The sequence below is a fragment of the Melanerpes formicivorus genome, unplaced genomic scaffold (genome assembly GCF_026170545.1).
Source record: "Melanerpes formicivorus ecotype bairdi unplaced genomic scaffold, bMelFor1.0.p_v2 SCAF_1, whole genome shotgun sequence".
Taxonomy (NCBI): domain Eukaryota; kingdom Metazoa; phylum Chordata; class Aves; order Piciformes; family Picidae; genus Melanerpes; species Melanerpes formicivorus.
In genome coordinates, this window is record NW_027142353.1 from 25,786,399 (window position 1) to 25,814,346 (window position 27,948).

At 40.6% G+C, this 27,948-nt stretch overlaps 1 protein-coding gene across 2 annotated transcripts; it reads right to left on the reverse strand.

Annotated features, from left to right (window-relative positions):
• Nucleotides 1-7,304: 7,304 nt before the first annotated feature.
• SULT1C4 (sulfotransferase family 1C member 4) lies at nucleotides 7,305-14,930 on the reverse strand. 2 transcript variants are annotated; one of them, XM_068137520.1, is made up of 9 exons: nucleotides 14,791-14,930; nucleotides 14,596-14,681; nucleotides 13,516-13,693; nucleotides 12,427-12,564; nucleotides 11,131-11,228; nucleotides 10,687-10,813; nucleotides 8,881-8,975; nucleotides 8,490-8,670; nucleotides 7,305-8,334 (listed from the first exon to the last, which is right to left on the reverse strand). In XM_068137520.1, the coding sequence occupies exons 3-9, from the start codon at nucleotides 13,685-13,687 to the stop codon at nucleotides 8,222-8,224; spliced, it is 924 nt and encodes a 307-aa protein (XP_067993621.1). In that variant the 5' UTR covers nucleotides 13,688-13,693; nucleotides 14,596-14,681; nucleotides 14,791-14,930; the 3' UTR covers nucleotides 7,305-8,221. The 2 variants fall into 2 exon arrangements, with proteins under 2 accessions (XP_067993621.1, XP_067993612.1); XM_068137511.1 differs by lacking the exons at nucleotides 14,596-14,681; nucleotides 14,791-14,930 and having other exon boundaries at nucleotides 13,516-13,955.
• Between the last annotated feature and the right edge of the window lie 13,018 nt (nucleotides 14,931-27,948).

Sequence of the window (27,948 nt, forward strand, 5' to 3'; positions counted from 1 at the left end):
TAAGTTACCAAACATCGGATATGAAGGGCTGTACCAGAGCAAATAACAGAAGCCAGGTGTTAGGGTGTGTAATTCCGTTCTAATTAAGAGCAATTTTTACAGCTACTCCGAAGTGCACTCATTTTTTTATTGTAACCATGGATGCACCTTGATAGTGCCTGGATTATTGACATCTGTGATAAATAATTGATTTTTAATGAGAAATTGTCTGGGAGAAACACTTTAGGTGAATTTTATTTGCATTTCACCAGACAATACAGAATATCACTGAATTAATTACTGTGTCATGAGAGAATATAATTTTAATAAAATAAGACAGTCATGTTAGTCAAAATGTTGCTCTCAGAAGAATAATCTGCATTTTACTAAGTTTGCTTGTTGTCATTTTTTTAAAATTCGTGACAGAAGGCAGAGTATTCTTCACATAAAAGTCACAAGTTATTTCACTGTATGTGCAAGTGCACAACTGCAGCACAAACATATGGTGGCTGGCAAGGAACAGATCTCACTAACTTAACCACATGATGTTGGTTTTCCGTAACTTCTACTCTTAATACTTTTTAGAAGCCACACAGGGCACTAAATAAATGACATTTTCCTTTCCCTATCCATTTTGGGAGACTCTAAGTACCTACGCCTGGACTGCTGTGGTCTAACATGGGAGGTTCATATGTCAAGAAGAGCCTTTATAGATACAGTCCTTCCAAAACCATCCTATGACAAGAAATTTTGACCCTAAACTATGCCACATTCACTGCTTTGTCTTTCCCGATCTGCAATTGAAGTTGGACTATCTGGTAAACTTACCTTCTCTTTTAGAAAACAATGTTTCATGTAAATTTGTTCCTTCTGTCTGTCCTCAGGAAATAGGTGTTATGATCCAATTCTTGGGTCATCCCATGATTTTGCCAATGAGGAAACTGGTTTTAGAAATCATCCAAGGCGGACACACGAATGGTTTTCATGTGTGTTTGTACTGAGGACAATGAACTGCTGGCTCACTCATCGCAGGCCTCCTGGCTAGGGAGCTCTCTGCTTCTGTGCAATAGGTATTGGATAGAGACAGGACAGTTCTCCCCTCCCACTCCCCTCCATTTTGTGCAAAAAAAATGTAGGTATATTCTACAACTGAGATTGTCTTGAATGTCTTTCATTCTGGACCCAAACTTCAACACAATTGCAAAGCATTCTGCTTGGGATGAATTCTTTGTAGTTAGAAGAATGACAAATGTTTCTAGAATTACTAGAAGAAACAAGATCAAGGATTTTGACTGTTGATGGTTTCAGTTTGTTACAGTAAAATATAAGTTGATCCATATTTTGTGGGGAAAATTGTCGATTTGAAGCTGCAATTATCTTACATAATTTCCTTGAGCAGTTTATGAACTGTATTCCTTACCTATGCAGAAGGAGCCAGTAAGTTGATAGATATTGCATGCAGCTAATTCGAGAGAAGATAAGTTAGAAAAACAAGAATTTTTTTTGTGCTGCATATATTCTATCATTTAATTATCTTTGTAAAGGATAATTAGTTCACCTCTTTGAATAGCATTGTTTATGTAAAACAAGTTTGCCATGAGGTTTATGAGATGTGTTGGGGCAAAGCATAACAACATTTACATTTTGCTTTCATTGAGAACCCAGGTCCCAGAGGGCTGTGATTAGCCCTTACATCAAGGCAGGGTACAAATGCTTGTTGACTGTAATGGGAATTATTAGACCTGGAAAAATTTTCTGAAGAGGACAGAATGAGAAAATTACTGTAATTTTGCAACTGCAGAATGCATTTCCAGCATTCAAGAGCTGGTGCTTTAAACTCTTGTCATTGCAGAATCTGCCTTTTCAACAGGTTCTGCAGATCATAAATGCTTTGACTCATGTACCATGTCAGGCTAGTCAGCATTCTTGCTTTGAGCTACCTCAGTGGCCTTTCTGTGTGCCAAATTAGTAAAAAGGAAAACAGGGTATGATTTTTTGACATGCTAACTATTCTTCTTTGGAAACTTAAAGTATTCTTCCCGCTCCATGCAAATGAACCATAAATTCTTTGGCTATGACCATTTTGTTGGACTGCATTTAGGATCAGTAGGTTCCCTCTGGAGTGGAATGTTAGAGGCTGCAGTGAAAATGTTAAAAAAGCATAAAAGGGGAGGTGAATCTGAATGCTTATATAGAATCATAGAATTGTGTTTATTCAAGAAGTTCTCTAAGGTCATCAAGTCTAATCATCAACCTAACACCACCATGACCATTAAACCACATCCCATAGTGCTATGTCCACACATTTCTTGAACACCTCCATGGACAGTGACCTTCCTAGGCACCTTCCTAGGCAACCTATTCAAGCACCTCACCACTCTTTCCATAAAGAATTTTTTCCTAATACCCAACCTAAACCTCCCCTGGTACAATTTCAGGACATTTCCTCCTTTCCATTATCTAATACAGAGAGAAGAGACTGACCCCCACCTCACTACAACTTCCTTTCAGGTAGTTGTAGAGAGCAATGAGGTATTCCTCTTTTCCAGGACAAACAATTGCAGTTCCCCTAGCCATGTTCTCTAGACCCTTAACCAGCTTTGTTGCCCATCTCTGGACATGCTCCAGTAGTTCAGTGTCCTTTCTGTAGTGAGGGGCACAAAACTGAACACAGTATTCAAGGTGCAGCCTCAGCAGTGTCAAGTACAAGGGCAAAATCACTTCCCTATTCCTGCTGGTCATACTGTTCCTCATACAGGCCAGGGTGCTGCTCCCCTTCTTGGCCATTGGAGCACATTGCTGGCTCATGTTCAGACAGCTGTCAACCAATACTCCCAGGTCTTCTACTACTAAGCTGCTTTCCAACCACTCTGCCCCAAGCCTGTAGCGTTGCCTGAGGTTGGCAGACCCAGGTGCAGGACTGGGCACATGGCTTTGTTAAACTTCATACAACTGACCTTCGCCCATAGGTCCAGCCTGTCCAGATATGTGTAAGATGTAAGGGCACTGCTGTCCTTTTTATTTACCTCAAAACTATCTTGTGTGTTGAAGGATTTGGTTAGATATTAAAACCCAAAAATGTATATGTAGTCCTTAATTATGATCTTGAATTGCAATAAAACCCTGAAAAGTAAAAAGTTTGATATTCTATTACTCATCTGCAAAGTTCACTAATGTTGTTGGAAGGTAAGTGTGAAACTGAAACAAGGAAACTGACATTTTGTTTGAGCTCCTAGGGTTGGGTCTTGATAGAAAAGACTGTTCTGGTGTTAACAGAACACAAAAGCCTTTTAACCTACACACAGAGGTACAGCAAATACCGAGTGAGGGTTATTGGTACAATAACAAATTATTGTGAAGCAAGATGCCAAATTTGAACAAATTTTTTAAAAAATCAATTACCTTAATTTTTAGGTGTCTAAATGGAGACTTTAACTATGCTTGTATTACCTGTAGAAAAGCAGGACCCAATGTGGCTTGCTTTAGACATAATCATTCTGTCTCCACAATCATGGTAGATGGCTATAATTCACCTGTGATCCTTCACATAGTCCTAAAGGCAGACTGAGCTCATGCTGCTGATAAATACCAATTGCCCTTGCAGCAGGCTATCCTGAAGCTCTTCTGTAAAATAATCCATGAGTAATTCGCTTCTTCAGCATTAACTATGGAGCACTGCTGCATGACAACATTCCTGGTCCACCTACACAGAGCCTAAGTCTGTGCTTGGTCTGGATGGCAGGCACAGTCTTGTTATCCACCCTAAGCCTATGGCTTCAGGTCTGGAAGCACAGTTTGATTGAATTTGATGAGTAGGAAGGGCTTAACTTTCTCAGTGTACTTCTAGATTCACCTACAGTGTACACTGAAACAAGGCTTGCATCCATCATCCAAGACATGAAGCTCAGGTTTAATGCACCTCTGGAAAATTCCATAATTAATAAGTAACCTTGTGGTAAAGATAAGACTCTGTGTGAACATATTGTCATAAACCATTATAAAAACATAATGTCTATATTATATGGTAGGATATCTGTATCCTGTATGGGTAGGATGAAAGAAATAAAAGCTATCTCCTGTTCCTGGTCTGTTTCCTAACTGGAGAAAGACTGACTTTCAATCCAAGCATGAAACAATCATCCTCAGTAACCTTACTGGAAAGGAAAGCAGTGTCCCTCTGTCTTTATACTGTCTAAGAAGACAGAGCAGCTCCCTTCTCTGTTCCTGTATTCAATTTTTTGAAGCTTGGTGCTTCTTCCATTCTATTTTGCAAATGGTTGCATTCCACATGGAAGTAAAGTGGCTCTTCTAGTTGGTAATGACAGTCAAGCTAGAGGGTGATCGTGACTACTCTAGAATTAATACAGCAGTTGCTGTTAAAAAGTCTGTATCAAAACTGGAATCTTCAGTCATTCCCATGGGAGGATTTGTTTTGGTAATTTTTAGTGCAGAACTACAAAACAGAACTATGTGAGTGATTACCATCAACATCGATTATCAAACATTTGTTAGAGATCACAGAATCACAGAATCAACTAGGTTGTAAAAGACCTCAGAGATCAAGTCCAACCTATTACCTAACACCACCTGATCAACTAAACCATGGCACTAAGTGCCTCATCCAGTCTCTTTTTAAACACCTCCAGTGATGGTGACTCCACCATCTCCCTGGGCAGCCCATTCCAATGGCCAGTCACTCTTTCTATGAAGAATGTTTTCCTAACATCCAGCCTAAACCTCCCCTGGTGCAGCTTGAGACTGCATCCTTTCATTAGGTCACAGGTTGCCTGGGAGAAAAGACCAATCACCACCTGGCTACAACCACCGTTCAGGTAGTTATAGACAACAATAAGGTCTCCCCTGAGCCTCCTCTTCTCCAGGCTAAGCTACTCCAGCTCCCTCAGCCTCTCCTCATAGGGCTTGTGCTCCAGACCCCTCACCAGCCTTGTTGCCCTTCTCTGGACACACTCAAGCATCTCAACAACTTTCTTGAATGGAGTGGCCCAGAAGTGGACACAGTACTCAAGGTGTGTCCTGACCAGTGCTGAGTACAGGGGCAGAATGACTTCCCTGCTCCTGCTGGCCACACTATTCCTGATACAGGCCAGGATGCTGTTGCCCTTCTTGGCCACCTGGGTACACTGCTGGCTCATGTTCAGCTTACTTTCAATCACTACCCCCAGGTCCCTTTCTACCTAGCTGCTCTCCAGCCACTCTGTCCCCAGCCTGTAGTGCTGCAAGGAGCTGTTGTGGCCAAAGTGTAGAACCTGGCACTTAGACTTGTACATTAAGTTGATGACTTAGGTGAAGAACGAAGATTCTCAGCGACCAAAACTTCAGGTTCACTTTCTTATAAAAGACATGACATGCAGTATTAAAGATGTTGCTGTGGGATTGCATTAGCTAAACTGCTATAAGTCCTTATTAAACTGACATAGAAGAATTTTCACCTGTGTAAGAAGGTTCGCAAAGTCATACATCTAGAAAATAAATTGTAGGTGTACTTTCTGGACATGTGTCTAATAGAGCTTTGTACAGAGTTCCATTGCTGTAGTAAAAAGTCACTTATTTGCACCAGAAGCTTGACAATAGCTTAAATCAATTTGAAATAATTTAGCTGAACATGTACAATCTCCTTCTGCAGGTGCTCATTGTTATAGTATCGTGTGTAACAACAACAACAAAACCTTCTTGCCAAGTTATGTTGATATTTAGTAGGCAATCTGTATACAAATGCATCATTTAAAGCTCTTCTGTACATAGCAACTGACAAACTTAAAAATATATAGGTTAAAGATGCTCTTGATGTAGACACCCTCAGTCATTTACCCAGAAGCATAGATACAACTCTACTGACACATTGTCATAATAGACACCAAAGCACAGCAGTCTCCAGGCCCACAGTGGGATACATACAGCCTATTAAACCCTTTCCCAAAATTTCCTGGAAACTACAGATCCAATAAATTTCATTGGTAATAGTTCAGTGTTCACTAGTGTAATTAATAACATTTTGCAAATTATGACTGAATCCACAGGTTGACCTCTCTCAGCTGTGATGGCTTGAGAGGATGTAAACAGCAGAAACATTCCACTTTTCTATCTCCCTGCCTCCTATATTTTGTCCTAAAGGTTAACATTTCTGTCTGAATATATTTGAGGATAATATCCTCAAATGTTTACTCCATTTTTTCCCCCTAGGACTGCACTCTGACCTGTGTTACTTCTTATCTCTTTTTCAGAGAAGCTGCTGAGAGAAGAGTTACTCAAGGAAGTGAGAGCAAAGGTGACTTTCCCAATGTGATTCAAGCCTCTTATTATATGGTGCCTCTGTCCTTGCAGTGGCTGTGCAACTCCCTTTCAGACCAGGCTTCAGCCTCTGTCAGCATTTTGCACTTCTGATAGATTCAGAGATTTAAAAAGAGGACCAAACAGGTCATCTGTGTGACCTTTTGTATGGCACCACTCATAAAATGTCACCAAGCTACTGAGTTAAAGATATTTTCTGTTTACCGATGGCTCTTATGACACTGAATGAGGATTAGATTGACAAACTGAGCTGACTCATGTGGTTTCATGGATGGGAATTATGCCAGAAAGCATACTGGCAATAGTAAGATAGCAAGTGAAGTTAATCAAAAGCAGAAACCAAGCAAGTAAGTAATATAAAGCTCCCCAGGCTGATATTTAGCCTTGCTGTGATAACATCAGCACTTTTGCCAGATGACTTTTTTCCTCACAAGATAGTCAGTTTACTGATACATCTTTTGTTTGAGGGCAGGAATCTCTCTTGACCTGAAATCGTCAATTGCCTAGGTTTTCACTAGTGTAGCAAGTGTATGTTTCTGGTTTCAGTGTTTCCTGCATTTTGGGGGGAAACTGGGTAGGCCAAGAACTGATACGGTAACTTTTACATTTAACAGGAAACTTAAGATTTGTTTTCAAACTTGATGCCCTTTAAAGAACTACACTCAGTTTAGATATTTGAATTAAATCTGTTTCCTGAAATGGACATGCAGTTTGACAGCTGCTTCTCTTACTAAATCCGTGAAACTCTTCACAGGCCAAAGAGAAATTACCCTTGCCAAAATTTTTCTGTGTTAAACTTGACTAAACTGCACTAAAGGAGACTAAGACTGTATTTTGTTCATCAGCTATTGTCTACATTGTTTTCCCTCTGACATCCAAAGTACAAAGCCAGTTAAGCAGGAACTCTTTAGAGCTTTCTTTGTGTGCCAAGCTCAATGGTATCACTTTAAAACCAAAAGTGGATTGGTGACAGTTGTCGGTAAGTAAATGGGCTACAAATCACTTTAGTGTAATTCCCAAAAGCTCAATGTATGGTTATAGTGCTGGTACTAATGCTAAAGCAGAACTGCTCATCACAACCAGGTCCTATTGCGAGTAAGAGACCTCAACAGGATGTTTGTATGTTTGAATAACAAGAGTGAAGAAAAGAAGGAGGCAACCACATGATACGTGTGATGAACACTTTTACAATGGGGAAGAAGATAGTACTGACTCTTGTCCTAGTTCATACCAACTTTCAGAATTCTCCAAATGTTAACAGAAAATTATGCTACCAATTTCCAAAGGCAAGCGGGTCTTGATGCAGTAGGGGTTACTGCCTCCACATCTGGATTGTAGATAAATGGCTCTATGTAGCCCTTTAACAGTTTTTTTCAGAGGAATCAATGTTTTAGAAAAGTTGGTTTCATCTCAATTGCATTTATGATGTCCAGCTTAAAACAAGAGAAAAAGAAAATGATTCCACTGTGTGCACTTCTGTTGCTCTGTTTATACTTTAAATTTGTTTATTGTTATTTACTGATTAATGTTTGTACAAGGTGTGAATAAGATGTAATGCTCATATCTGCTGCACTCTTTTAGCACCTTTTTTCCTGTTACTTCATAGTTCATTTTAGAGGTTGATTTGAAAATGCCATCAATAACAATTGCATTTTTACAAAGACCAAATGTCAAAGCATTTCTGAAGTACTTTTGTTAATGCTGAAAGTTACTGTGGGAGGGATGAATGAGAAGTATCCAGGGGATTATTTTCCTCAGGGAGACCAACCTCAACTTATATATCATTTGTACAGTCTCGCAATAATGATAAATCAGTGGTGTGTCAAAAAGAGATATCGAAATCTTAGGAGCACAGGCATTTTGTGATGGAAAAGCAAAACATATAAAATGGAAATAGCTGAAGATCATAGAGAAAAATCCCCATTGCTAATAATCACAATTCTGTGCGAAAAACAAGAGAGGTATCAGACATTTTCTTCTTATAATCTTCATCAAATTTCATATTCTGTGCCACAGTGAAATAATTCTTCCAGTCCCCCACAGCCCCTAAGAAACAGCAAAGCAGAAAAAGAATATTAATCTACCTGTATTTCCTGAAGCCGATTAGCCATGCCTGACTAGATACCTGTATTTCCAGGCTTATTTCAAAACCAAATGACAACTAGGAAGACAGACTTGATGCCAGTAACAAAGTTCAGTACCTTTTCTCATGAATGGGGAAACAGAGTGATCCATTACTCCTTGAAACTCCTTAGTGTAGTTTGCCATGGGATTTTCCTTCATTACCTCAAATGAGGTGTTATGGAGTATCTTGTTTAGAACCTCCTGATTCAGATCCTTCTCCAGGAACTTCATAATCTTTTGAATTTCTTTCTTTGGGTTCTGCAGAGAGAGAAACATGGAATAAGATACAGAACTAGGAAAAGCAAAGAAATCAGTGTTAACATCACAATTGTTGTCAGGGTGAAATGATCAAATTATCTGGACATTTACTGATACAGCTGCCATTATATTAGAAAACTGTTGATTATAGGTAGTATTTATTGGACATTCAGATTTCAGAGCTCTGTAGACATACATTCAGACTTTTACCTCCTTCATGTCTTCATAGAAGAGGTAGAGAATACGGTGCTTATTTTTTGCCTTCCACCATCCTTTTACATGCTCATACCAGGAACCCCAGAGCACTGAAAAAGGAGCAATGTCAGCAGCAGCTAGGAATGGCAAAATCATCTGTAGCTGTCTGTGGCCCTCACATTTCCCTCATAACCAGTGTCTGGACATTTCCCAGATGGTTTTGAATCACCGTGGCCATGACTGCTGTACTCTGTGTGTATCACAGCATTCATGCTGTTAATCCCTCAGGCACATGGATGCTCAGAGCAGGATTCATGTGTACCTTTAGATGGTAACAAATGCAGATACTTGCTAGAGAATGAAAAATCCAGCCTGCTGATATGGTTTATGTAGAGAAACTGACATTTCCAGAGTTATTCATCTGATTTACTGGACAAGAATTCTTTTTTGCTGGCCGTGCTTTGAGCAGCGTATTGGACCAGATGAACAACAGAAAGTGCCTTCTGACTTTCAGTATTCCTTAATTCTGTTTTAAATACTTGGTATACTTTTCTTTCCATCAAGCCCTATGAGGAAAGACTGAGGGAGCTGGGGTTGCTCAGCCTGGAGAAGAGGAGACTCAGGGGTGACCTTATCACTCTCTACAACTACCTGAAGGGAGGTTGTAGACAGGCGGATGATGGTCTCTTCTCCCAGGCAATCAGCACCAGAACAAGAGGACACAGTCTCAGGCTGCACCAGGGGAGGTTCAGGTTGGATATTAGGAAGAAGTTCTATACAGAAAGAGTGATTGCCCATTGGAATGGGCTGCCCAGGGAGGTGGTGGAGTCACCGTCATTGGAGGTGTTCAGGAGGAGACTTGATGGGGTACTTGGTGCCATGGGTTAATTGTTTAGGTGGGTTGGATTGGTTGATGGGTTGGACGCGATGATCTTGAAGGTCTCTTCCAACCTGGTTTGGTTTATTCTAGTTTATTCTAGTTTAAGTATCAAGATGACTGGCTTGGACAGAGGTAGCTAGGTTCTAGATGTCTATGCTGGGACGGATGGCTCCCACGCCAAGACAAACACAATGCACAAGGTTTCCTTTAGACATGAGACTCTCATGCTAGTCCAGAAAGTGGGTTTTTCTAGGCCTACATGGTGGCAAAATATATTAAAGCCATGTGGATTTTTGCTGACCAAAATGCAGACTGCCATCCACCTGAACAGGTTTAAGACAAGAATCAGCTTCTGGGCTTGCCTGTGTTTAGCTAGATGACTGGCTTTATTCAGATACCTGATTTTTATGCAGAAGAATTTAGATAAAAAGACTCCCTCAACTCAAATGCTCACCAAACATTTCCGCACAAAATGAAACCTTGATTTCTTGTATACCAGGCTAGAGTAAACCCAATGGAACATCTGTTCTTTCCCAGCTGGCTTCCAAGCAAGTTTCTCTCAATCTCAGAGAGACGAGATTAAGCTTGAAAATGATAATAAAATAAGGAGTAGCTTTTATCTCTCTCTCTCTCTCTCTCTTTTTTTTTTTTTTTTTTTTTTTTTTAATAATAGGAATATAAAGATAGAATTGGTTTTTTAGGTCCTAATAAAAATCCATGAATGAATATAAATTACTACTGAAACACCTTCAATAGATAGAGATTCATAAAATGTCAGCACTGGATTTCAAACCATAGCCGAAACAGACAAATCAACCCTGCTTACTGCAGGAAGTTGGACTAACCTCTAGAGGTCCTTTCCAACCCAGTGTACTCTATGATTCTGTCATGCATTCTTTAAATGAACAAAATCTCATATACAACTGGTTGCAGTTCATCACCTTTTCCAGTCATGAATTTCTCCATGAACTCCTCCCAGGTTCCTGGCTCTGGCAATCCTTTATTCATTCTGTGGAAATGGTAGTATGACACCAAGTTGTCTTTTGCATTTCTCGCCACATAGATTATCTTTATTCATATGAAAAGAAAGAGAGAGAAAATTAACTTACAAAAGCTTATGAAGATACTTAGCATGTCCTGGAATTTTCTCCTGGAGCCTGATGATAGAGGCTTAAAAGAGATACTGCTTTGAAGCTGACATTTTCTGAAACCCAATGCAGGTAACTTAGCCAAGATTTCTTCAGTTTCACACAGATTTTGCACAATATGGAGAAAATATCTGGAGAGACCATTAGGTTTCATAAATATCCTGGAAACCATTTTCAGTCCTGGTTTATGATGCTTTTCAGGTGAAGTAGAATTGAGTCCTACCTCTTCAGCCTTACCTTACAGTTTTGTTCCCAGAAGGAGGGAGGCACCAGCTGCACAGGAAGATGAGTTTTTATTGTTCTTGGGGAAGGCATAGCTTCAGCTAACTCCAGGCCTGTGGGATGTTTCATTATAAGATGTGACTTTTCTCTAAATTGCATTAGCTCTTTTCTTGCTGTTCTCATATGTCGGGTTTTGACTGACTTTTCAACAGTTTACCTTTCAACAACCATTCATCTCCAAAGCAATTACAGAATGGTGTAACATATACAAAATTGCATAAGCATCCTCAGTGTTTCTACAGAAATGTTTGTCCACGTATTCAAGAAGAAAAGGAGGAACACTGATTCAAATTTTATTGTTTTCTTAGCTGCATGTCTAACCCTTGCATTCCAAATGCTAATGATGAATACTGATTTTTATTTACCCAATCAAAGTTTTTCCTTTGTGATATTTAATGATCTCCTTTCTTTCTAGGACATGAGAAGAATAGACTGGCTGGCTAAACTTTCCAGACATTATGCAAAAAGAAACTAGGAGAATGATGGGTAGTGGATTTTGAGTAGGTATGGATATATGGGAATGCTTGGGAACATCTGGTGATATGTGGAGATGTGTTATCACCTCCTCCCCTCCTTTTTAAACATCTGTCATGACCTCTGTAATTCTTCCTTTCATATCATTGGCTATCATCCTCTGTCATTTTTTGCCTCTCTGTGTGTCAGCACAGTCTAGCTTAGGAGGAAAAAATTGCACTTCTGCTGCAGAGTTAGTCAAGCTCTTTAGTTTCAGATATGAAGAGAATCTGGATTCAAGATTTGTGTGGAATGGGAGCACTTGCTGGAGGAAGAGTCTTGTAGGAAACTAGCTTTGCAAAATGGGCCTACTGGTTGCCTGAGTGCCCCATAACTTGTTTAGATGATTAGACTCTAGAATTTAACAGCAGTTACTCAAAACAGTAGCAAAACCATTGAAAACATTATCCACCTTTTGGGAATACATCCATAGCACGGGTTTCTTTTCCATAGAACCCTATATCAGAAAATGGGATTCAGCTGACCCCATGTTGCCATTTTAGGCATATCTACTGCTCTTTTAGGTACTGTAGAACATCAAACAGTTTTCAGTAGTGCGTGGATCACATCTGCATTAGCTTGTTTATGTTAAAGCAAATTGATCCCTAGTACCAAGCATGGTGCAGAGTTCAGTGACAAAGCAAGAGGGACCTCTCTCAGGAAACCTGTAGCATCAGCACTGGGTGTTTGTTTTGTATCATTTAATCTAAAACACAAATCATTTTATATAATATTCACCTGAGTAACGTAGAGCCAGAGGCTCTGGGATAGACCACTCAAGGAAAGGATGGCGTCTGTAAGTAGTGTCGCGTCTACACTTCTCAACATCTCCACCTTGTTGGATCATATCCACTATCTCCTGAGTCCATGTGGTACCTGAAAATGTCAGTTTTTAGATATTTTCCTCAGGGATAGCCAAGATTCTCTTTTGCTAGGGAACTGAAAGCCAGAAGGATGACTTCCGTATTAAAAGAAGAAGAAACAGCACAGAAGATGATGGACAAAGTGGAAAGAGAGGATAATAAATGAAAAGCTTTCTGGTTTTGCAAAAAAAAAAAAGTGTTAGTGGGGTTTGGTGTTTGTTTTTTTCTTTTTCTTTTTCTTTTTTTAATGTTGAAAAGAATTCTTTAAAAATCTTGCTAATTCACATAATTATATTTTAATGATCATCAAATGTTCATAAATCTGGCCCTGAATCCCCTAAACTGTACACGTTTCTATTCATCCAAGAATAATATTGATTGTCATTAATATTTTTCCTTTGTACTAAGTATAAAAGGTCAGATCAAGAGGACAAATAATAATGAGTGACGTGGCTAATCACTGAATAAAATACCAGATAGGCAGTATTAATGGTGGGTATTTTATGTCTCTGGTTGAAATTATTAAATGAATGTTGTTATTTCCTTAAAATAATTAGCCCATTTCCAGAAATCAGAACTGATTTACTCATGTCATTCCCCAAATACACAATAAAATCCATAGTTTTTCAGTCAGTTTCTATTATTTCTTAGTGATGACAACTTTTTACTAGGCTTTGTTGAATCATCACCTATTGGTGGAAAACTATTTTTTCCATTAATATATATGTATACAATCTAAACCAAAGGCAACATTTAAGCATAGATAATTAAACTATGACTATTTGAACTTTTATAATAATAAATAGTTATTACTTCTGCCAAAGAAGTCAGAAGTTACCAAGCACTTAAGAACATGTCTGATTTCGGATTAAACAAATATTAGTCACAACAGAAAATCGTAATTTAAAATTCCAATGATAAGCCCTATCCCAATTTTTCTGTTGTGTTTCCTACACACACCAACCTGCTTTTGCATAGGTTGCGATGAGCAGATCATCAGGTCTGGCTTTGAACTTGCGCAGTCGGTCCAATGTGTTGTATATTGGTTTTGTGAGGGGAACACCTTCAAATTCAACTACCTCACCTCGGGGCACTGTCACTTTCGAACTCACATTTTCCATTTTATCCAGGGCCATTGAGCACTGCATGAAGAAAGAAGGGCTTAAAACCATGTATTTGCATGATTGCTCTGAAAAAAGAAAACCCTAAATTTATTCATTCATTATTGAAGTCTCCTCTACTGACTGAATTCCATGTCCTCTAATTTCTTTGGCTATCATTTGGCTTATCTGGATCCATATATATGTGCTCCTTAAACCTGGATCTTATTTTCAGAAGTGCTTGGTATATATTGGTGGTTCTCAGCATCTCTAAAACCCACAGTTTACTCAGATACAAAAAGAGAAAAAAAAGCCATTATTCCCATCTTTAGACATAGTTATGTAAAATCCTGACGCTAAGTAACTATGTGGCCTTTGAAAGTCAACAAAAAGTAAACTAAGGTCTGCCTGAAAAGAAGACAAAGCATGACAGCTACTACTGAAGTCAGCATACAGAACCCAATCCTTCCTTCTTAAAGAAAATAAACACATGTGCTAACACCCATTGAGCCTCATGCTCACACAAATACTCACAGAGCTTCTCTGTGTTTCATTCCTGGAGTCTTTTGCTCTTAGAGCTCTTTGCTGTATATGGACATTTGTTGCAGATAGATAATCTGGATTACAGTCTCACAGTATCACTAAGGTTGGAAGAGACCTCAAGGATCATCGAGTCCAACCTGTCACCACAGACCTCATGACTAGACCATGGCTCCAAGAGCCACGTCCAGTCTCCTCTTGAACACCTCGAAGGATGGTGACTCCACCACCTCCCTGGGCAGCCCATTCCAATGGCTAACAACTCTCTCAGTGAAGAACTTTCTCCTCACCTCGAGCCTAAACTTCCCCTGGTGCATCTTGAGATAGATGATTAACTGACAGTTGTTAGAATTTATTTAAATACTCTAGTTAAGTCTACTGCATATTTTGTAGTTTTACAGTACCTTAATCTCTGGATTTCTTTCAAGGAGGTCTCACCTTAGTGATAACCTTCAGAGCTTCAGATCTGGTCAAAGTTCTGCTTAAGAGGCTACAGAAATAATCTCAATTAAAAACATCATCCAGAAAACAGAAAAGACATTTCAGTCCCAACCACAAGCACTGCAAAAATATTTCCTTTAATTTCCTTGTTTACTCACATCTGATTTCACACAGATTCCGCTGAGCAGAGCAAGAGGTTGAGTTGGCTGGGCAGTGACCCAAGAAATTTTTAAAAAGGAGAAAAAAAGAAACTTGCTGTATAATTTCTCCTGCTTGAATGTCTCAGTTCTTGGCTGTATTGATGACTCTGCACCAATGTAGATCTTCAGGCAGAAGTAGAATGAAAGTTTGGGTGGAGCTTCTGTTCCTCCTATGAGTGTGAAGAGACCAAAGGAGGAGGTGTAGCAGCAGCCAACAGCTGAACAGTTTTTCTGTCTTGGGTTGTGAACTCCTTTTTAATCTTGTGAAGGAAAAAGCCCTTCAAATTCTCATCTAAAGAGTGGTTCTTTACTGGCAACAACATTAAATGTCAGTTAGTAGCTCCAGCAGGATTATTTTAACTTACCTCTGTCATTGTCAACAGTCTTGGAATAACTATTTTTCTTACCAATATCTAATCTAAATTGCAAAATAGTGTGTTATTTGTTAATACCTAAGATCGGTAAGAATAAATTAAAAGTAACTTGGTTTTACTTTTACTATGTACTGCACCATGCTCATTCAATAGTTGTCTGAGGGTCCTTTTCATCACTGGGGCCAGCCATTTATGTTTAATAGCACTTTCTAGACAAGCTCCTATCTTAACTATCTTGGCATTACAGGATTAGGGATCACTACATGCTCAGCAACGTATTTTTAAGTCCCTGTATACCCTGTGTATCTTTAAGTCTATGTGAGATACTGGGAGAGATAATGACAAACCCCAGAGTAGTCACAAACAGCATGGTAACCTTGGCTGCCAAAATAATGCCAATGACACTGTTATATCTAGTTTCCAGCTGTGTAGTCATCCTGAAATGCTTGACTTCATCAGAAGAAGCTGGGTTTCAGTAAAAGGTAGGTCAATGCAGCTGAACTCAGGAAAGTTTGAATGGTTGTGTTCACAAAGGAAAATGATTTTGAAACAGCATAGCTATCAGGTATTGCTTCTGTCCTTGGTTGAAGGCATGCAAGCACTGGGAGTACTCATGCCCTTTTCGGTAATCCTTTGGATGGTGTGGCAACATTTGTATCTAAAAAGACTGTCTGCTATGTTATTTTTTAAAAGACATTTCACATATCCTAATCAAATGAAGATGTGGCCATTCTTGCAGTGATCCTAGCCTCACATGGAGAGCTAGTCAGCATGATTAGGTGAGTCTAGAAAGTGATTCAATTAGCCAAATGTGTTGATTTGCTTTACAAACTCCATAAACTCTGGACTAGCTGCTCTCTATTGAACACAGAAAATTCCCCCCCTCCTTGATGGAGGAGGGTTTCCCCCAAAACCCCCTTTTCCCTCTTCCTCCTTTTTTTTTCCAAAAAGGATTAAAGAGAGAGAAATGGATATTAAGGGAAATTCTGTTAGTTCGAAGCAGTTTTTAAGGGAAGGAAAAAAAAATTAGTCTCTTATCTCATTAGTCCAAGGTCAGAACTGCCAGGAGCAGAAGATAAGATAGCAGCTGTCCAGACTGACTGCACAGACAGACTGAGCTAAAACTAAAAATCCCTAAAATTACATTGCTACTAATCTACCAATGAAATTTGTTTAGAATTATCTTTGTTTTCCTTTTCTACACCAAAACATTCAGCTAGAGAATTCACTAACTGTCCTTTCTTAAAGGCACAGCCTAAAACTGTCACAAGGACCTTATACTTCATGAGGTTGGCTTGGGTCTGCCTCTCAAGCCTGTTCAAGTCCTTCTGGATGGCAGCATTCCTTCCCTCCAGCATGTCGACTGGACCACACAGCTTGGTGTCATGTGCAGACTTGCTGAGGGTACACTCAGTTCCACTGTTCATATTGCTGACAAAGGTGTTAAACATCACTGGGCCCAGTACCAATCCCTGAGGGATACCACTTGTCACTGGTCTCCATTTGGACATTTTGCTGTTGCCCACAATTCTCTGAGTGCAGCTGTCCAGTCAATTCCTTATTCAGCAAGTGGTCCACCCCACAAGTCCATACTTTTCCAATTGGTGACCAAGATGCCATGTGAGACAGTATCAAATGCTTTACGCAAGTCCAGGTAGAGGACATCAATTGTTCTTCCCTAATCCACCTATGCTGTAACTCCATCACAGAAAGACACCAAGTTCATTGGACATGATTTACTCTTGGTGAAGCCATGTTGGTTACCACCAGTCACCTCCTCTTAATTTTCTAAATGCCTTAGCAAAGCCTTCAGAAGGATCTGCTCCACAATCTAGCCAGTCACAGAGGTGAGATTGACTGGCCTATCATTTCAAGGGTCTTCCTTTTTTCACGTTTTGCCTTTTCCAGTCAGCAGGGACTACAGCAGGTTGCCAAGGCTTTTCAAATACGATGAACAGTGGTTTGGCAACTTCATATGCCAGTTCCCTCAGGACGCATGGGTAGATCTTGTCAGGCCCCATTCATTGCCCCTGAAAGTGTTTCCCAAGAGATTGGATGAGGCACTAGGTGCCATAGTTTAGTTGATTAGATGGTGTTGGGTGATAGGTTGGATTCGATGATCTTGAAGGTCTTTTCCAACCTGGTTAATTCTGTGATTCTGTGATTTGTGTACCTTCAGGTTCTTTAGATTGTCTCAAACATGATCTTCAATTTTACTGGGTGGATCTTCCTTTTCCCACTCCCTACCTTTGTTTTCTGGAGCTTGGGCAGCACATCTAGAGCCCTTGCTGGTGAGCATTGAGGCAAACAGTCATTGAGCACCTCAGCCTTCTCCATATCCCTCGTGACCAGGTCTCCATTTTACTTTCAGATAGGCCCTACATCTTCCCTAACCTTCTTTTTTGTCACCAATGTACCTGAAGAAATTCTTATTTCCTTTATGTCCCTAGCCAATTTTCATTATATCTGTGCTTTTGATTTCCTAACCTGATCCCTGTCTGCTCAGACAACCTCTTTTTAGTCCTTCCATGTGGCCCATGTGGTCCATTCTTGCTTCTATTGCTTCCAGACTCTCCTTTTATCCCAAGTAAGTCCAGAAGCACCTTGTTCATTCACACCAGCCTCCTGGCAATCTTTCCTGCCTTCTTCCTTCTTGGGATGTACTGCTCCTGGTCTTGGAGGAGATGGTCCTTGAATATTGACCATCTTTCTTGGACCCCTCTTTCCTCCAGGGCTTTATCCCATGACACTCTGCCAAGCAGATCCCTGAAGTGGATGAAATCCAGAGCAGTGAGTTTGCTTTGCACCCTCTTTTATGCCTTGAGGATCTTGAACTCTACAATTTCATGGCCACTGCAGCCAAGGGTGCCCTTAAGTTTTGCATTGCTCAACAGCTCCTCATTGGTGAGCACAAGTTCCAGCATAGCACCTTTTCTTGTTGATTCCATTACCACTTGGAGGAGAATATTATCATCAATACACTCCAGGAACCTCTTAGATTGCTGGTGCCCTTCTGTACTGTCCTTCCAAAAAATATCTAGGTGGTTGAACTCTCTCATGAGGATCAGGGCTTGTGAACATGAAGCTGCTCCTATGTGTTTATAGAGGGCCTCATCCACTCAGTCCCATTGATCATGTAGCCTGTAGCAGACCCCCACTATGATGTAACTTTCCATTGCCTTCCCTTTAACCCTCACCCATTAGCTTTCTGTTACCTCTTCATCTATCCACAGGTGGAGCTACATGATCTCCAGTTGGTCTTTGATGCAGAGGCCAGTGCCTCCTTCTCTTCTTCCCTGCCTGACTTTCTTGAAGAGCTTTCACCCATCTATTCCTATGCTCCAGTCAGGAGAGCCAATCCACCATGTTTCAGTAATGCAAATGACATAATAGATCTGCAGTCATGTAGCAAGTAAATTGCATGTCTATTCAGATGGTGGGGACTTTGCAGCATCACATGGAGCCCAGGTGGGTATTTCCCAGTGCACTCCGAGGCCCTGTCTATAGAAAGAAGCTCTTCCTTTTCATCCATACAAGCTGTTATATAATTTTCTTACAGGAAAGCAAGTCTATTCATGAAGGACATTCACAGGAGAACTTGTTCCCTTTTAGACAAAGGCAAGGCCTGGCAGGAGGCGTGATCACTGGTATCAAGTGGGAGCTGCCTGTAGGTTCCTATTACGTTAAGCTGTGCAGTGGATCGATCTATAGAGCACAGCACAGGCTGCACCTACTCAGATAAATGCTGACTCCCCAATATACAATGGTCTCCTGGTCAGGATCACTACCATCTGCTCTTTGGTCCACCACATATGGGTGATGACTTCTCTCACACAACTCACAGCATAGAGGCAGTGGGTCCCCACTGAGGAGCAGTGGGAGTCAGTGAATTGATACAGTGTTCCCTGTACAATTTCAGGGAAAGTTAAAAAGAATCATTAAAACCAAGAAAACTGCTTGATTTGCTTTAAGCCAATCACTTGATCTTTTTCTCTGACACCCAGATTTTCTTCTGAAAGCTGGAAACACCAGAACTAGCAAGTAACACTGAAGTAAGTAGAGAATATGTGGTTAAGGAATACTATTTCTTGTTCTGTTTGTGTTTTGTTTTTTTTTTTAATGTGACCATTAGTTTCAAGGTCCATCATGAGAGGATTTGCTGATTTCCTCCCTGTGTTAAGCTCATTCTGATTCTGTTTGTTCTTCTCAGACCTGCACCTGCCATTTGCTGGCTTGAAACAGCATTCATCCCCCTTTCAGTTGTGCAACCACTCTGATAATGCGGTAACTCCCCCAAACATCAACTGGTGTTTCTGAGCAAAGAAAAACTCAAGAGCTGCTTATCGAGTGGTTTTCTTTTATTGCAGCTGTGAATCTGAGTAGTCTATGAACAGTGCACTGTGCCAGATAAGCTGGAGTGAGGTCAAAAACCACTGCCTACAGCTTAAAAAATGTTTTCAAAGCAGGCAGCAGTGATGGATTCATTGACTTTTTCCTAAGCACAAACTGCTAGCAAGTGTTCCCTCATGTAAAACACACTGAGTTTATTTTAATTTATTTCATTTTATTTTATGTCACTTCATAAACAGCACTACAGTGGAGTCAAAACTGGAAGAAAGCAGACAGGTAAAGAGACATCAGCAAGGCCTTTGACACTGTTCCCCTTAGCAAACCCCGTCAGCCCGTGGCTTGGACAGTAACACTCTGTGCTGGGTTAGGAACTGGCTGGAGGGTCAAGCCCAGAGAGTGGTGGTGAATGGTGCCACATCCAGCTGGCAGTCACTAGTGGTGTCCCCCAAGGATCAGTGCTGGGCCCCATCCTGTTCAATATCTTTACTGATGATCTGGATGAGGGGATTGAGTCAGTCATCAGCAAATTTGCAGATGACACTAAGTTGGGAGAGGATGTTGATCTGTTAGAAGGTAGAAGGGCTCTGCAGAGGGACCTTGACTGGGGCTGGACAGATGGGCAAAGTCCAACATGATGGCATTCAAAAAGTCCAAGTGCCAGGTGCTGCACTTTGGCCCCAACAACCCCATGCAGCGCTACAGGCTGGGGACAGAGTGGCTGGAGAGCAGCCAGGCAGAGAGGGACCTGGGGTTATTTGTTGACAGTAGGCTGAACATGAACCAGCAATGTAGCCAGGTGGCCAAGCAAGCCAATGGCATCCTGGCCTGCATCAGGAGTACTGTGGCCAGCAGGAGCAGGGAAGTGATTGTGCCCCTGTACTCAGCGCTGGTTAGGCCACACCTTGAGTATTGTGTCCAGTTCTGGGCCCCTCAGTTTAAGAAGGACATTGAGACTCATGAACGTGGCCAGAGAAGGGCAATGAGGCTGGGGAGAGGCCTTGAACACAAGCCCTACAAGGTGAGACTGAGGGAGCTGGGATTGTTTAGCCTGGAGAAGAGGAGGCTCAGGGGAGACTTTTTGCTCTCTACAACTACCTGAAGGGAGGTTGTAGCCAGGAGGGGGTTGGTCTCCTCCCAGGCAACCAGCACCAGAACAAGGGGACACAGTCTCAAGCTGCGCCAGGGGAGGTTTAGGCTCGAGGTGAGGAGGAAGTTCTTCACCGAGCGAGTCATTCGTCATTGGAATGGGCTGCCCAGGGAGGTGGTGGAGTCACCATCCCTGGAGGTGTTCAAGAGGGGACTGGACGTGGCACTTGGTGCCATGGTCTAGTAGTCATGAGGTCTTGGATGACAGATTGGACTTGATGATCTTTGAGGTCTTTTCCAACCTTATTGATTCTATGATTCTATGCTTTCTCTTCTGTAAGACCTCCTGTATCTATGGGCTTTTTGCTGTTCTTCAAGTGAGACTTTCTTTAAAAGATCTCATTTCATTCCTGTTAAATGCATCAGTTTCAGTTTTTTCTAGTTTCTAAAAAACAAACAAACAAAACTAAACCAAAGACATAATCTAAGAGTAAAAATGTTTCCAATTACTATCTGAAACTTTTATTAAAAAAAAAAAATCATTAGTAGAGTATTTCTTATTGAAGATAATTCTGCAGTGATATCTCTGGCTAAAGGTTCTAGTTTATTAACTAAGCAAACCCCCTTACATTTCTTTTACTCTCTCTTCAATGAGGGGCTTCTTGGATCTTTTGTCTATAGAGAAAGAACTTCTGTGAGGACATGAGTAACTCGAAAACTCCCTGAATAAATTACCTGGGGTTTTAAAAACATCTGACAGAAATGTGTGTTGGACAAGAAATCTGTCTCAGGCTAGGGACATGAATAATAAACAAGTTAAAGGTGGAGAAGGCTGCTTTTGTTCTAATTTTTCTGCTGGATTTGAATATTTTTGCATTTAAAATTTAATCAAGAATCACAGTAGGACTTTCAAATCATGTTAGAAGAAGTGTGGTGTTCCTTTGTACAGGATCAGACTTGAAGTGGGATGAAGTCAACAAATCCTACATCCGTATTGAGCACTACAATATGGTTTAAGTTTTATGGTTTCATCAGATTTTGCCTAAATTTAGGTGCCTTCATGATCTAGGAATTAGTCTTATAAATTAAAATCTGTAGCTGATATGTTTGAGTTGAATATTTTTCCCTTTTTATACTTAGTGGTGAACGGTGCCACATCCAGCTGGTGGCCAGTCACTAGTAGTGTTCCCCAAAGATCATTGCTGGGCCCTGTGCTCTTTAACATCTTTATTGATGATCTGGATGAGGGCATTGAGTCCATCATCAATCATCATCATCATCATCATCAATCATCAATTTGTGGACGACACCAAGCTGGGGGCAGGAGTTGATCTGCTGGAGGGTAGAGAGGCTCTGCAGAGAGACCTCGACAGGCTGGACAGGTGGGCAGAATCCAACGGCATGAGATTTAACACATCCAAGTGCTGGGTTCTGCACATTGGCCACAACAACTCCATGCAGTGCTACAGGCTGGGGTCAGAGTGGCTGGAGAGCAGCCAGAAAGAGAGAGACCTGGGGGTACTGGTTGATGGTAGGCTGAACATGAGCCTGCAGTGTGCCCAGGCAGCCAAGAGGGCCAATGGCATCCTGGCCTGCATCAGGAACAGTGTGGCCAGCAGGAGCAGGGAGGTCATTCTGCCCCTGTACACTGCACTGGTTAGGCCACACCTCGAGTCCTGTGTCCAGTTCTGGGCCCCTCAGTTTAGGAAGGATGTTGACTTGCTGGAACGAGTCCAGAGAAGGGCAACAAAGTTGGTGAGGGGTTTGGAACACAAGCCCTATGAGGAGAGACTGAGGGAGCTGGGATTGTTTAGCCTGGAGAAGAGGAGGCTCAGGGGAGACCTTTTTGCTCTCTACAACTACCTGAAGGGTGGTTGTAGACAGGCAGAGGTTGGTCTCTTCTCTCTAGCAACCAGCACCAGAACAAGAGGACACAGTCTCAGGCTGTGCCAAGGGAGGTTCAGGTTGGATGTTAGGAAGAAGTTCTATACAGAGAGAGTGATTGCCCATGGGAATGGGCTGCCCAGGGAGGTGGTGGAGTCACCATCATTGGAAGTGTTCAGGAGGAGACTTGATGGGGTGCTTGGTGCCATGGTTTAATTGATTAGGTGGGTTGGATTGGTTGATGGGTTGGACACGATGATCTTAAAGGTCTCTTCTAACCTGCTTTATTCTATTCTATTCCAGTCTAGTCTAGTCTATTACATTTCTGTAAAACTCCAGTCTCCCTCTGCTGGATTAAACATCAACTTTATTCCAAAAGCTGTTTAAATCTTATATTTTTAACATCATATTTGAAAGCTATTGAAATCCTTAGATCCTGATCTGTACTCCTCATTCAGAATAATCCATACTCTGGAGAAATGAAAGAACATTCTGGACAGACCAAAGTTTCCGTTTCAGACTTCTTGAATTTTCAAGATTGTTGTCTGGGTTCAGCTCTTTGTGACTGAATTAAACTGGCCTGACTATCAGTTGGTGGGCAGGTTTAGGCAATGGTATTGTGGGACACATCTAGAGTTAATCACAAATGTGTCCTGTCATAGACTCCTGGCTGTCATGTTGTCAAGAACAATCCTACAGGTATCTGTGTAATAGGAACAGTACTTCCAATCTTGTGATGGTTATTAAATGAATGTCTGAGTTGCAGCCAAATACAGATGAGATAATCATCAGAGATATTTTTATGTAATAGCAAAATAAATACTAAGGGAAATGTTAAGCATAAACATGGAATAAAAAGTCGTAGGGCTTTAATTCACCAAGACATTTAAACAATACATTAGTGCAGTCCCTATCAGGAAAGCACTTATGTTCCATTACCACCACACTCCAGAAATTTATTTGCTTTAAGTATCCTCTCTCCAGCAGTGTTTCATGCTGGAGGAAGTGTTGTAGCCCACAGTGTGTATAACTCTGACCAGCTCTGCATGTGTTGGGGTCATGGTCATATTAATATATACAATCTTGTTATTGTGGGCATGCATCATCAGGTGATAAAGTTTAATTGGACTCCTGCAGCTTTTTTTCAAATACTTTTCCCAATAAAATATGCATATTAAAAGCTGCATTGTCACACTGTCAGTGGCACTACATGTTTCTAGAAATTACTTTGCAGAAACAAAAGGCCAGGCATTCACTATGCTAGCTCACACATTGCCAGTTGTAAATGAGATTTGGTTTAGAGACACAGGGAGAAACCAGAAAATTGTAATAAACAGTTGCAGAGTTTGGTGCCCCTTATATATATAAAATGATGGAATTTGCTTATAAACATCACTTAGCATGTTAATACATGATTCACAGTTGGCTGCACTTTGCTGGCAAGCCCAGTGTGGACAACATTAATGCAGGCAGCATTGCTTGATGTAGACCAGATAGAAACTATTGACGTATCTCAGTCTTAAACTTAAACATGGATGTAGCAAAAGTCTACGTTAGAGAACTTGGGAGCACTGCTTAGTTTTAGGTGCCTGGCACAGCACCAATGGAAGCCACATAATTTGTGTCAGGTGCCATGGGGGACTGGTGCACCAAGACCCCAGTTTGTGCTGTGATAAGCAACCAGAGGTAAAGATGTGGCTCAAGAGCAAATGTAACTAAAGAGCCTATGGATTGCTGGCAAAGAGTATGTCCAAACTTCCAGGCAGCAGACATGCATGGCTTGATGACCAAGTGCTAACTGAACACTTATGATCCTTTTCCTTGGAGCAGTGCTAGGTGGAGAAGTAATTTATTATCTCCATCCTTTCCTGTCAACCCTCTCTGCAACTGCCAAATTATAGTAAGAAATGAATGCTTTCTAAGATATGTATTCAAAAAAACCCAAACCAACCAAACAACACAAAAAATCACAACAAACAAAAAGCAACCCCACCAGAATTTCTTGGTTCCTTTGCATCACCAGATGAAGCTGGATCCATGATTCCAGTTCTCCTAGAGAAAGTTGCCACGTATTGTATTTATAGATCCAATACAAGTTTTGTGTCATAGTAACATCAGGGGTTCAGCTAGCGACTGTCTTGTTGAAGTGATTTGAAAATGTTACCATTCAAGCCAAACATCTACTTTGTAGCACAGTTTCATGTCAACCCCTCTACTTGGATTAAGCAAAATTATTCATCAAGCTCTTCACTTTATTGAGCCTTCTTTGCCTTCTTTATGGGTGTAGGCAAACCTTAGAAGGAAACTTTGTGAACAGACATAATTTTATATCTGCCCTCTTTCAACTGGCATTTATGAGGCCTCAGTTTGACCATTTATTGAGTGTTTGTACCACAGCAGCAGAACAAAACCAAACCAAAACAACCCCCACCCCCCCCAAAAAAAAAAAAAAACCAACAAAAAAACAAGCCTGCAAGCCAGGGAAAATATGTGTGCTCCTAAACTCCTGTATACACCTCTGTATTTTCTATATCCCTCTACAGAGGATGTGATTGAGACAAAATATATTCACTGCTTTGGATGCACTACTGCATATGAATCCCCTGGGGCTACTGGCAACTGCAGCTTTTCCATGAGTCTGTGTGAAACTAGGCAGCTAGGTCAGAGCAAAACACAATCAGATTTGTGCAATTACTTTTAGTTATTTCCTGAGAAGAAACACACATTACAGTTGAAGACTGGAGACTGAAAATTTAATTCTTTGCTTTACTGGTGTTACAGCAGAATGCTCAAGTGCTACGCAGTGCTACTTCAGGCATTAAAACATCTTGACCTTTCATCTGGAACAATTAAATGGAGTTGTGGTTAAGTGGCACATCTGCTATTCAAGCTGGGATTTTGTTGCATGAAGACTGCCTTTCCCAGTTCAGAAGACATTTGCTTATCCAACCAAATTATAACTCCAGTTGCCTTTTTACAAACATCTGTTTGGAGACAGGAAAAATCTCTCTGGATGTGAGGCTTCAGAAAGTAGCTCCATAAATTTTCATGAAGTCTTGAACTTGTTATCATTAGCCAAATTCCTCTCTGAAGTTCTGCAAGCCTGACAACATTATTTCTTCAGTCTAATGCTGCTTGGTTCTGGGAAATTCTTATATGACTGTTTCATAACTTAAACAAATGTTACAAATAAGCAAAATTCCCACATATATGTGTGGTGGGTTGAAATTTCACCCCCAGCATTAACTTTGCCGGACCAACTCAGTTGGAAGGAAATGAAGCTGTATTTATAAGCAAAAACTACACTTTACAATAGAACGCAATGAATATGTAAAAAATATACAGTATTTACAACATTATCATAGAATCATAGAATCAATAAGGTTGGAAAAGACCTCAAAGATCATCAAGTCCAACTTGTCACAATTAAAATTAGCAAACAACACAGAAACTCCCCTGGTCAGAAACCAGGGAAGATGTTCGACTGCCCCCTCCTCCCCCTGTCCCACAAGAGAGAAAGGAGCAGAGAGAAAGCAATGGGTTCGTCTTAATTAAACAACATGGCCAAGCCAAGGTCAGCTGACAGGCAGGTTAATCTCTCCCGAGCCAAGCAAGCAGAGAGAGACATCAGAAAAGAGAAAGAATTGTTTTGGTACAGCCCATTTTATGGCAGATATTCCTCCAATGAATTTGTTTAGAATAATCTTTAATTTTCCTTTTTACATCCAATAGTGATTTATTTGTTTTTTTGTACTTTTCTGCTCAAAATCTGTAACTAAATTTTAAAGGCATAGCTTAAAACCACCACAATATGCTATCATTTTTTTTCAGTATAGACATGAGTCACAATTATTACGTAGCAGAAAGGATATTAATAGTGAAGCACCTGAGCAATAAGAAACTCCTACTAATAAAGGCTTACATGAATGTCTCTCTTGGAGGTGGCTGTCTTTATGCATGGTTGTAAAAAGACCTTACTTAGTTAAACACAGTGCTGTGAGGGAACACAAGGCTGTAAAAATTGTTAGTAAATTTTCTTGTGAATATATAAAAAAATATTACCAACAACGTTTTATTAGGAACATTCATTAACAGCATAAAATGTGATACTCTTCAGCAGTAAAGAAGTCTATGTGTTTCACTTGCTGTGAGTTCTGATACAGGAAGCCAGATTTAATTTACAATGGTGGCTCCTTAATGGTAGACGCTTTTAAGATATTTTATGTATTTATTCTGAAAAGGGTGTTCCCATTTTCAATCACGAAGATGTTTTGAGTAGCTGGAAATTCCCCCATCTTAAATTGAAACAGATTGAAATCTGCATCTCTTCTCAGCCCTGTAACAAAAGAGCATTTTAACAGCTGGACAAGTGCTAGGATGAAGTTACCTGTTAGCAGTAGCTGGTGTCCAGGTGCCTCTTACCAAGCTGGCCTGTTGTGATGTTAGTGGAACTGACATGGATGGGAATGTTAAAGTGGGAAATTTGCCTTCTCCCTTTGCAAATATTCTTTTAGATTTTTTTATCTTTGTGATAAAAATCTACTCCTAGTTTAGTGGACATAGTTCATCCTTTGATTTGGGCACTCTTCTGGGGACTATTCCATTCACATCAATGGAATTGCACTGGTATATAAGTAGAAGGAGAGGAGTTGATCAAGGATTCATAAAGTCTGTTGATGTTGTCAAGCATTTTTCTTCCTATAGGCAAATAAATCAGTTAACCAGCTTCCTCCCGGCAGCAGGCAGAAAAACAAATAGCAGCGTTCACATTTTCTGAGGAATCAATGATCCATGCTTCAGTGTTATACGGGAGACCGAGGACTATGCTATTCCCTGTCACAACTTTAAAAGGGAAGAAGCACCCATGCTTTAAGGGATTACTTTTGGGCTTAAAATGTCTGTTACATTTTCCCCAAAATACAATAGCAACAAACCTGAAGTGTTGAAAGTTGTGTTTATACCACCTATGGGTACATTTCTTTTGTTCTTGTGTAACTCTTGTATAGTGGAAAGATGATTAGAAAAACCTTTTTTGAATAGACAATTTGCTTTAGTCAGGTCTGGTAAATGGTCTTCTCACATCAGGGTGTTACGGATGTCAGACACCTATCAGGAACTAGTATGATTGAGTATCACATAGTTAAAGTATCTATTAAATGACAGACATATTGGGCAGGACTTTCTCTGTACTTTAGCAGCAACTGGTTGCTTTGCCAGATGTAAGGTCTCCTTTTGTGTATTTAAACCTGCATGTGATGGTACCAGCAGTCTTAGATGCAGCTGAATTGCCTCGGTGAATGTTTACCTTTATACCTTCATGACTGGGGCAGCTAAAGTGACTAGACTCCTAGTACAGGCACCTTTTCAAATTCCTGGAGTTAGGCAAATCAGATCCCGATTCTACTGTGCTTACCAATTAAAT

Coding starts and splice junctions, on each gene's coding strand:
- SULT1C4 (XM_068137511.1), bottom strand. CDS start 13,723: ATGGTTTTAAGCCCTTCTTTCTTCATGCAGTGCTCAATGGCCCTGGAT. Junction 11,229..12,426: donor TCTGGCTCTACGTTACTCAG/GTGAATATTATA, acceptor AACATCCCACAG/GCCTGGAGTTAGCTGAAGCT. Junction 8,671..8,880: donor TCTATGAAGACATGAAGGAG/GTAAAAGTCTGA, acceptor CTCTCTCTGCAG/AACCCAAAGAAAGAAATTCA.